We start from the raw sequence: 11,469 nt of genomic DNA, 5'->3' as shown, positions 1-11,469 counted from the left end.
GTCCTGAGCTCAGCGACAGTCCCCCCTCTGAGATCTGTTCTCCTGTGCCTGACACCTGAGCCCTAGGACCAAAACTTTTACATACGCTACTGTGCTGAATAAGGTTTGCTACGGCTGCCATTTAAAATGTCCACAAACGTAGTGGCTTAAAACAAGTGAGGTTTCTGGGACCAGCAGATGGCATAATGGTTATGTCGCTGGACTCCCATGTAGTTGACCGGGGCTCAACTCCTGGACCTGACAACTTAAATCTCATGCTGGGTGCATGTGCCTGTGTGCAGGATATCCCGAGAGGAGAATGGAAAAGGAGGGGTTGTGGTGCCGCATCCCCCCGGGGGGCGATTTCACTTTCAGTCTCTCTGTCTCTCTGGGGAGCGCACATGCCTGATAGCAAAAATCTCTCTGGGAAAAAAAAAAAAAAGAGAGAGAGAGAGAGAGGGAGAGAGAGAGGATTCTTATCTCCCAGTTTCAGAGTTCCAAGGTTGAAGATAGCCCTTGTTGGGTTAAAACAAGATGGCAGAGCTGCATATCTATCGGGATGCCCTAAGGGTGGGTGCGTTTCTTTCCCTTTTCTACTTCCACCCTTTCTCCCTCTCTGAAGTTCACGGCATTGACTCAGTGTGGACCTCCATCTCATGCCAGCATCTCTCTGCTTCTCCCTTCTCTCTTCCCATTCTTAAAAGATTCTTGCCATAGGGCACACGTGCTCGCCTGAGAGAGACAGAGACAGACAGAGGGAACGTGAGAAATCACCCCCAAGAGAGATGGCCACACTGCAGTCCCTTCTCTTCCACTCTCCTTCTGGGACCTTGGGCATGTATGCACACATGCTCAGTGTGATTTTTCAAGCCATCAGGTCCAGGATTAGAACTGCACTTGGCCATATGGGAGTCCAGCGCCCTAACCACCATCCCACATGCTGGCTCCCAAGAGAAGGATTTTTAAACCACCCCTAAAGTCTTCCTTCCTTTCAACACCTTGGCTCCCGTAGTCGGGTAAAACACCAGGCGCATATCCACGCCCTCATTTCACTTGTCAGAGCCTAAGTTTCCACATCCAGTTGGCGGAGGGCTAAGACCCAGCAGTATCAGGCTCATGGTGATCCTTCTAGTAAGGAGGCAAACCTGGCTGAAGTGCCCCACGGTCCTTGCACCCGGTGGTGAACTTATTATAGTCATTGACCGAACTGTGCTAACTGAAGAGCGCTTCCATTTTCTCATCTGAAAACTGAGGATAACGATAATCTCCACTCAAGGGCCTTTTGTGAGGGGCGGGCAGCTGGCACACGCTTCTATTGGGTCCCTTCTTTCAAAGAAGCCCCCTTCTGATGCCCAGCCTACCAGCTCTCTCTCCCTCTTCCGAGGACCCCTGAACACGGGGCTCCCAGGTGGCAAATAGAAGGCCGGGACTGCCGGGCATGGCCAGGGTGTACCCTGGCATGACAGCACGTCCAGTGACTCACCAAGTCCGTGCACTCATCTTCCATAATGGGGGCTCCTCACAAAGGGGAGGGAACATTTACAGGGCCCCCCAGGAGAGCCCCGCCTCTAAAGCTGGAGGCTGTTTGCAAGTCCCAGAGTTGGGGGTTTCTGAAGCTGGCCCCAGGAACTAGCTGGGCAGCCCTGAGGGGTCAGCCAAAGACGTAACCTCCCAGAAAGAGAAACGAGACCAATCAAAATTGTCTGCAGGCTGGATGCGAAGTTTTGAGACTGGCATCACTTGTCTAGCTTAGAATTCCCGAGAGGGGTCCTGAACACGTCACCCCTCCCCACCCCCTCCTTCCCTTCGCTCTGCTCCAAACAAGCATGGGCCCCTCCTCCCAGGTCTCCCCTTCCCCTCCGGAGCCTCTCTGAACCACGGCCTCTGCCTCCCATCACTGCCTCCCTCACGTCGCAGTGTTTGTGTTGTCTTCTAAACTGATCACGTTGAAGCTGAGCTGCGGACCACTCCCATGTTGGCTGTGCCCTGACCAGAGGCTCCCATTCTTCCTCACCTTCCCGCATGCTTGATCTGCCTCGCAGCCACCTCCTCCACCACATGCAAAGGAGGGGCCAGGAATACAGGACCCGCTCCCGCTCCTGCTCTGCGCTGGGCCTGCATGCCCTTGCAGAAGGCCCACCCCCAGGGCCTCCGCGTCCCCTCCTAAGGAACCTTCACGGGCGAGTTGGAAAACACGGGCCAGCTGTGTCCAGGGACTAAAGGAGACGGCTTTGGTGACCATCCATCTAGGGTGTCACAAGTTTCCTTCCACCATCCTTCTAGATTCTCAAACCTCTTTTCACTCTCCCTGGGAATAATCAAGTTTATTTACTCATCCTCCCTAACAGGGCTCCTAACAAAGGGAAGAAAGCCCTTAAGTGGCACCCAAAGAGATCCCCAGCTCTAAATCCCCAGCTAATCTGCCTTTCCCACGCCAGCAGCCTTCCTGGGAAGCCAGCTTCTTCACACCGCCAGAAATCAGTTCCCATCGAGGGCAGCTGTTCTTAAATGAGGGAAAACAAGGCTTAGAGGCTGCAACACATTTGCAGAGACAGCTGATGGCTTCATCGAAACCAGGAAGCCTCTTTGCTGCCGCTACCTGCTGCTAAGCCTCCCGCTCAAAGGATGGCTTTTGTGTTCCTCCCTGGGCTAGGAACCAGAGCTATCTGCAAGCCCCAGGGATGGGGGTCTTGGATGCTGGCCCGAGAAACCGGCTGGGCAGCCCCGAGGGGCCAGCCAAAGATGCAACATCTCAGAGAGAGAAAAAGCATTACTGAGAGACAGACGTGGAACTGGCAGCAGGATGAATGCACAGTTTTGAGAGTGGTGTCACTTGTCTAGCTTAGAAGTCCCCAAAGGGGTTCTGAAAAGTAGCTGCCGAAGAACTGAAGGCTCTGTGTCAGCTGTATGCAATATTTATGACAAAAAGGGGCACCCAGGAAAGGTCGCGTTGTCCACGTTGATGTGAAATATACAGCGGGCTCCCCGAGGCTGCGCGTCCCTCACTCCCACGCTGAAAGGAACGGCTAACCTACGAAGCTGCTGGAAATCCACTCTCCCCTGCAGCCAGGGCGTGGGGTTCTGCCAGAATCCAGAGGGCACCTGGGCGGGGCTCCAGATGGCAAACGTGAGGCCAGGGCTTGGGGCATGGCCAAGGTGGGCGCAGAGGTTGCCTTGGTGTGACAGGACGCACAGTGACTGCCATTAACGGGAGAAGCATGGTCAGGCTCTCAGGACACTTCACGTGCATTCGCTCCTTCAATGCCACGACCGGGGAGGCAGCAGCAGTGACGGCTTCTGTTACACTAATGAGGAAACCACGGTTCAGAGAGGTTAAGCAACTTGCACACAATCACACAGCGGGTACATGGTCACGCTGGGGTCGGAATTCCAGCCAACCGGACTCCAAAGCCTCTGCTCTTAGCCTTCACTCTACCCTGACCTCCGCAGTGGCCCGTGAGATGATCTCTGAGGGAACTCCTGGGTGGCATTACCCACTGGGTCAGCTTTTTATTATTACTATTATTATTATTATTATTTTACTTATTCATTTTTTTATTTGACCAGAGAGAGACAGAGGGTGAGAGTGAGAGAGAGAGGAAGTGAGAAAGCAAGCCACAGATTCAGGACTCGAACCCTGGTCGGCCATGTGGGAGTGTCCAGTGCCTTAACCACCACACCACCTGCTGGTCCCTCACTGGGTCAGCTTTAATCGGACAGCCAACTGGTGGCAGCAACAGCCCTGGGGTCATACGCGAGGGCACAGCCAAGAGGACCCCTGAGGAGCAGTCGCCTGCAGTTTCGGAAAACCGCTAGAGCGTCACCATGCAGAGGGTGAACACCGAACAACTGCACAGCTCCAGGCAGGGCCACACGAGGCAGTGATGGCGCTGGGGAGGGCTGGGCTCTGGGGCCAGGTAGCTCTGGTTCAAATCCCAGCCCTGCACTAGTTACCTCGCTTCTCCAGCCCTCATACTCTTCACCATAAAACGGAGGAGGGTGAAAAGCCACTTCCCCGGGTGCCTTCTCTCCTAACTCCTCCAGAAGGAGCTGGCAAGCCTAGCTGGGTCAGGTCCTGCCGTGTTAACCGGCCATGCCAGGGTGTGGACTTTTCTCCTTCCTTCCTTACAAATGAGGGCTGGTCAGTGCGGACATACCCAAACCAGAGCTGCGTAGAAATCTGAAGAGGAGCAGAACGCCAGCTGGGGCGTAAACGAGAGGGAGGGCTGGATGGTGGTGCAGCCGCACAACGCGACTCTCCGCAAGGCTGAGCCACTTGGGAGAGCCTGGGGTTCACATCCAGAGCCCCCCCACCCCCCAGCAGGCAGGAAATATGCACACCCATGGTACAGGGCTGGCTGAGGCTGGGGGTAGGTCACAGCATCGCAGCACTGTTAGGCTGCCCTCTCTCCCCCTCTCTCTCAGAAGAAAGAAATAGTGAGTTTTGCATAGAAAAATGTGTCATGACTTTTCCGACACCCCAATATTAAACTTAAAGATGACGGGGAGAATTCTCAAAAGCCACTGCAGAGTAGAGGGGGGAAAATGGTAACACAGAAAGACAATGCCGTGGTCCAGCCTCGGTAGCGTGTGATGCTAAGACACTGCATCCCGCATCCTGGGACCGCAGGGGAGGCCAGAGTTGCATTCTCAGTCCAACCTGAAGGCCACACACAGCACCATGCACCTGCGACCCCAGCCACCTGGGGAGGCCGAAGCAAGGGAAATACTGACACAGTCAGATTCTGTTTTTAAAAAGAAAAAGAAAGAAAGAGAAGAAAATGGCGCCTTGGAGATGGATCCATAAATTCTGAGTGGGTGGGAGAGAAAACGCCAAGCTGGCAGTCAGCACATTTCTCCCCGCCCAGGTTCCACGAAGCACCCCCTGTTGTGGCGTGGGCGGGTCCCTTCACTTCCCTGGGCCTCATCCACAATAAGGAGTTGGACTAGACGATTTTGGAGGGTCCTTGCATGTGGAAGAATTGAGGTGCGGCTTTCAGAAAGAAATGGACTCGTACCACCGGTGTCTCTGCAGCCCTGTCCGGACCAGGCGTTGCGGTAGCTACCAGAGATCCAGCGGTGAACAAAACAGACGGAATTCTCCACCCTCTGGGGGTTGTCATGTCAGTAGAAGCTGCCAGCCTCCAGGCTGTTGAGGAAAGACAAATGCCCCACGACATCTTCAAACAATATTTTTATCGGTGGCAAGAGGAGAGGCGAAATCTTTGTTCATCAGATTCTCCCGCTAGTGAGAATACCTGGAGTAATGGGGCAATCGTAACTGGACCAGGAACTCAGACTCAAAGCCATCATAAATAAGAACGGGGGTTACCTAGCCTTCCCATCCGAACCACGGGAGAAGGACAAGTGGAGACAGGCTGGCGGCCAGCAGCCTTCTCCCAAACAGCAGGCACTCCGAGGTGGTCAGACCGATCGCTTGTTCACGGGCCATTCGGATAAGAGAAGTTGAAGACAGGGTCTCCGGATAGGAAACCTGGCCAGCCCGGGGAGGAAGCATAAGAGCCAGGTGTCCAGGTGTTGGCTGTCAGAGAAGCCACATCTGACGGTCACACTGTCACCACCCAGACAGGGGACGTGGCAAGGCCAGAGCTCCCTCGCTTTCCAGGGTGGGGATCTATTATTTCAGGGACCTCGGGACACGGGTAAGGCCCAGATGGCTCCTCACTCCCAGGCTCCCCATAGGAACAAGAGCCTTGCGGGCAATTTTTCAGAATGCCAAGCTGTGTTCTAGTTTGGGTCGTTTTTGCCCCGACACTTACTGAGTGCTCAGAGTGCAGGCGAAGGGGCTCCAGGCTTTGGACCCAACCCACATAAGTGCCATGGTGCAGGGCTAGCTGAGGCTAGGGGTATCACAGCATGAAGACACTGCTGAGGGTTCTCTCTCTCTCAGAAAGAAATAGTAAACTAAAAAGGGTAGGGTGGGGGCCTCCTCTAATGCCACCGCAGAGTGCAGGAAAAACTTGCTAGGGCTGAAAAAGAACAGCCTGGCCCGCCTCGGTCGTGTGCGATGCTAAGACACCGTGGCCTGCATGCTGGGCCGCATGGGAGGCCAGAGTTCCAGTCTCCGCCCAACCCGAAGGCCACACACAGCGCTGTGTGCCTGTGACACCACCTAGGCTGTGTGGCCTGGACGAGCTCTGACCGTCTCAGTAGCTCCACTTAGCAGAGGAACTAATGGTGCTCGTCTTGAGTGAGAGGAGGAGCTGGAAAGGGGTGCTGCTGTTCGTACCCAGGGCTCACGCCAAGCCTCCTGCAGAGCCCTCGCTGCTGGAGGTTGAGTGTTTGCTAAATTACACGTGACCGGGGTGACTGGCTGATGCGCAGACAGGGAGGTGCGCTGGCCCTGTGACGAGCAATAACCGGGCATGCGCAGTGCTCCTTCGCCACACCGTCGACCTGCGCACGCACGCCAGACTCTCCGATGGCCTTTCCCGTGCGAGTGGTTCTGCAATTACGGTGTCAATTACGGTGTGCCCCGGGGAGGGGAGAAAATACCTCCTCTAGTCCCACTTGTGGCATCTGGGCCTGAAGTCCAAACTCTAGCCATGACGCGCTGGGCGACCCATGCAAGTTCCTCCACCTCTCTGCTCTACTTCCGTCCCTTCAGCTCAGAGATGTGGCAGCTGATCAGGCAGGGTCTTTGCAGGTGGCCTGCTCACAGGGGTGAGCCGCAGAGAGCAGGACGAGGTTGTGGGAGGAGCTGAGGGGGCCCAGGAAAGCCCTGATCCTCCAGGACCCATGAGCACTCAGGTGCTGGACATAATTGTGACCACAGACCAAAGAGCACAGCCACCGCCACACTGCCGTTGGCAAGGAGGGAATCAGAGGGACAAAGGCCCAGACATTCTCCTCCCACCAGCAGATCTCCTTCTAGAGCCTCCTATTGGCCGAACCCAACCAGAGGGCAGAGGTCAAGGGTGCTGGATCCCTGCATGTCGAACCTCCTCCACAGACAGCGGGCCAGGACAAACGGAGATGCTGGGCTGTGGTAGGCCATAACGCCTCCCGACAGTGCCTGCGACCTATTCCCCAGAGCCTGGAGAATAGGCTAGGCTACCTTACCCAGCAAAGGGGACTTTGTCATACTATGATTAGATTCAGGGTTTTGAGGTGGGGGGGTATTCTAGATTGTGCAGGGGGCTCGATCTAATCACAGGGTCTTCATGAGAGAGAGGCAGTGGCATCAGAGACACACAGAGGCGATGTGATGTCGGAAGTGGAGGGACGCAGGGAGAGACCTCAAGATGCTATTCCACTGGCTTTAAGGATGGAAGAAGGGGCCAGGAGCCAAAGAATGCAGGTGGCTTCTAGAAGCTGGAAAAGGCAAAGAAATGGACTCTCCACTCGTGTTTCCAGAAAGCATGCAACCCTGCCAGCCCATGTTAGGATTTCAGAGCTCCAGGACTAGGAGAGAATAAACCTGTGTGGTTTTAAGCCATTAGGTCTGTGGTAAAACACCTGCTCAATACCTCGGGTTCCCTCTGGCCACCAGCTTCCATACTAAGCTCCCCCCCATCACACCCTGGTCTCAAGGTCCCTGTCAACTCCAGTTAGCACGGAGGTCAGGGAGGCAGCCCATACCCTGTCTAAGCAGCATGGTTCTCAGAGGCAGGTAGAGACCAGGGGGGCTGACAACCCACATGTGCACCTCTCATGTCGGCCCCTCTAACTGCTCCCAGACTGCGGCTCCTGGCCCACTCCAGACTGCTCCCTGAGGTAAGCATCACATTTCCCCCCCTTTCCTTCTTTTTCTCTTTTTTTCTAAGACATCCTACCCATTGTGGACCATTTGGGAAGGGAGGCAGCACCCAGCAGTAGGAAACATTCCCAGTCCCGAAGTCAGGGAACCTGGACGCTAACCTGAGCCCTCCCACAGGTTTGAAGTGGGATCTAGAAAGCTACTGCTCCTCGCTGAGCCTCAGTTGCCCCACTGTACCAGGGGATGGGACTGAGTTGTCTCTGAGACCCTGGTCTGCTGGCAGTCTGATTCCATGGTTCTAAGCACCTGCTTGCCTGACCCAGCAGCCCCATAGGTCAGGACTCGCTGCCCCATCTGCATTCCCAGCCTCTCAGAATCTTGCTTCCTGGCCCAGGGACTATGCTCAGCTTGTTCTCTGCTGCCCCCTGCTGGCCACCCAAGAACAGACTTCCACTAACTCCTCGGGAAAGGAGCAGTCTGGAAACCGCCCCTGGGACTGACTTCCTGCAAACACCGGCCCGTGCAGACCAGCCAGAAGCTCCCTTGAGGCTAGTTTTCAGGGTGCAGAAAGGAGTTCATACAGGAGCCAGAGTCCTGAATAGTGAGGCTTTCTGTGTCTCTCCCCACTTCTGCATCCACCATCTCCACACTAGTAGGACAGATTGTAAGATGCCGTGGTTTCTAAAACTGGCTCTGCTGTCCCATGTGTCTTTGGAGGGCGGTGACAATAGCACCAATGTGTCCCAATAGCACTCTCTCTCCAAGGTGTCTCCCACCACACCCTATAGGTGTCCTGGCCCCTACCCCCTCTTTTTTCTTGGGCTCATGAATATCCTGAGGCATCAGAAGGGCAAATGTGCACACAGGACCAAGCCGGGCCCTGGGGTGCACCCGGGCATCAGTCCCGTTGGGGGGTCCGCAGACCTGGCAGACCACAAATGAGGCAGGAGCCTCGCTAACCCCAGGAGGGAGGGAAGATGATGGAAATGCTGCCTAAGAAAAGAGGCAGGACAAGGAGGCTGGGGAGACCAGCCATAGTGTCTGGCCCTGGAAATATGTCCCTTGCTGGACTCGATCTGCTCTGAGCCGCATTGGAAGCCCAGGCATCATCCAGGCCTGTCTCCGAGGGCAGGGCGGCAGGGAGGGGCAGGTGAAGGCCCCAGCTCTCTGCCCCTTGTCCCCCTCCCCAGTGCACCTTCTCCAGCTCAGATGACTCTCTCTGGCCTCAGGACACTCCTACCTTGCAGATCACCGAGTCCTCTTCCTCTGACCTCCTCTGAAACCTCCTTCTTCCTTCCGCTTCCTTCACAGTCTGCCCTATGGCCCACTGCCAAAAATTAACTGCCCTTGGTCCAGCCGGTGGTGTGAGGTTAAGGCGGCTGGATCCCACATGGCTAACTGTGAGGTTTAAGTCCCAGACCCAGCAGCTTGAAAAACACGCCAATGCATGTGTGTTCGTGCCCAAGATCCCAAGAGCAGAATGGAGGAGAAGGGAATGCAGCATGGCCATCCCACTAGGGGGAGATTTCTCACTTTCCCTCGATCCTGCGAAAAAAGGAGACGGGACAGGGCGGTTGGGCACCCCAGCCATAGTGTCTGGCCCTGGAAATATGTCCCTTGCTGGACTCGATCTGCTCTGAGCCGCATTGGAAGCCCAGGCATCATCCAGGCCTGTCTCCGAGGGCAGGGCGGCAGGGAGGGGCAGGTGAAGGCCCCAGCTCTCTGCCCCTTGTCCCCCTCCCCAGTGCACCTTCTCCAGCTCAGATGACTCTCTCTGGCCTCAGGACACTCCTACCTTGCAGATCACCGAGTCCTCTTCCTCTGACCTCCTCTGAAACCTCCTTCTTCCTTCCGCTTCCTTCACAGTCTGCCCTATGGCCCACTGCCAAAAATTAACTGCCCTTGGTCCAGCCGGTGGTGTGAGGTTAAGGCGGCTGGATCCCACATGGCTAACTGTGAGGGTCAAGTCCCAGACCCAGCAGCTTGAAAAACACGCCAATGCATGTGTGTTCGTGCCCAAGATCCCAAGAGCAGAATGGAGGAGAAGGGAATGCAGCATGGCCATCCCACTAGGGGGAGATTTCTCACTTTCCCTCGATCCTGGTGTCACTCCAGGGAGTGTGCATGCCCTATAGCAAAGCAAAACATACAAACAAACAAAAATTAAAATTTATTCCCCCTTCACCAAGGCAGGGAGGGCTTAAACTTCAAACCTCGTATCACTGCAAAAGAAGCCTAGACACAGAGACAGCAGTCAAACACTGCCATGTCGGATATGTGCTGTGTCTCCTGATGCCAGGAAGGTCTTGACATTGGAACCATGAAAAAGGAAATGCAGTCAAAGCCAGGAGCAGGCCCTGCAGGGAAACACACTTCCACAGCCATAATCATGCAAATGCTGTTTATTGATTTTCAGATTTTAGACTCAGTCGATGGACAAAGCACAAAGACTCCATTTTGGTTATCCATTTTGGTTACCGAGCAGAAGTTGGAAGTCAGCTGGGACGATGAGAAAGAGAAAGGAAAGCCCCGTTTGGTCTTTAGGAAGGAGGAGAAAGCGGGGAGGTGGGGGATGGGGTCCAAGCAGTGCCGTCGTCATCCAACATGTGATTCTAGAGTTCTGGGTCTAGCCATAAAGGAACAAAAATAACCAAGATCCAAAAATAGAACTACCCAGAAGGGGACGGGAGGGGCGAGAAAGCATCAACTCTGCATTTTTCATCAACGTGGGGTAAAAACGCGTGAAGAACTTGTGATTTAAGTGTCTTATTTGGAGACAGGAAAGCTACCAAAAGAACTAACAGCAGGGTCAACTAGACCCGCTAGCTCTGGGCTAGGAAATGGGAAGGGAAGGGGACCAGCAGTTAGCGTAATGGCTGTGTCACTGAACTCCCATGTAGCCGGCCACGGTGCAAGTCCTAGACCCAGTGGCTTAAACTCACGCCGGGCGAGTGTGGGCGCGTGCCCAAAATCCCGAGAGGAAAATGGCATGGCCATCCCCCCTGGGGGGTGATTTCTCGCTTTCTGTCTGTCTCTGTCTGGCTGGCTGGCGAGCGCACACACTCTATAGAAAAAACCTTTCTAAAAAAAGAAGAAAGAAAAGAGAGAGAGAGAGAAAGAAAGAAAGAAAGGAAAGAAAAGGAAAGAAGAGAAGAGAAGAGAAGAGAAGAGAAGAGAAGAGAAGAGAAGAGAAGAGAAAAGAAAAGAAAAGAAAAGAAAAGAAAAGAAAAGTGAGAGGGGCAGGAAGAATATTTCCTCCCCTCTTCCTGTCTGAAATGATGATTCCTGCTTTCCTAATAATCATTGCCCACTTTCATGGAGTACATAAACTTCACTGTCAGCCATAAGCTCTTCTGTATCCTTTTTATTATTATTTTAAGAGGTTCTTGCCTTAGGGCGCATGCGCTCATTGGAGAGAGCCAGACAGAATGAGAGGGAAAGTGAGAAATCGCCCCGGGAGGTTGGCCACGCTGCAATCCCTTCTCTCATGTTCTCCACCCCAGATTGTGGGCACCCACACACACACACACACACACACACACACGCCAGCTGTGACTTTCAAGCCACCAGGTCCGGGACTCTGTCTACCATGGGCCATGAGGAAGTCCAGCCATGTCACCGCTATGCCATCTGCTGGTCCCCTTTCGAATTTTTTTTTTAAGCATGGACATGTCTGGCTGTGATTTCAAAACTTAATTTTAATTTTAAATTGTAAGAAGTGATTCTAAAAGCTTGGGTGACTTGCCCGCTGCCTCGGGCCCAGTGGCCGG

General features: G+C 54.3%; 1 protein-coding gene across 1 annotated transcript in view; it reads right to left on the bottom strand.

The window, feature by feature from the left end:
* Nucleotides 1-11,469, bottom strand: part of AIPL1 (AIP like 1 HSP90 co-chaperone) — a 39,754-nt gene that overhangs the window by 16,475 nt on the left and 11,810 nt on the right. The window contains exon 7 of the mRNA XM_006165156.1: nt 2,915-3,152. Within this exon, the coding sequence (XP_006165218.1) occupies nt 2,915-3,152 (238 nt within the window). The remainder of the gene's footprint in view (nt 1-2,914; nt 3,153-11,469) is intronic.

Source organism: Tupaia chinensis, unplaced genomic scaffold, assembly GCF_000334495.1.
Source record: "Tupaia chinensis unplaced genomic scaffold, TupChi_1.0 Scaffold143814_1, whole genome shotgun sequence".
Classification (NCBI taxonomy): domain Eukaryota; kingdom Metazoa; phylum Chordata; class Mammalia; order Scandentia; family Tupaiidae; genus Tupaia; species Tupaia belangeri.
Note: the sequence above shows the minus strand (reverse complement) of the source record. Positions and strands in the feature narration are given on the sequence as shown.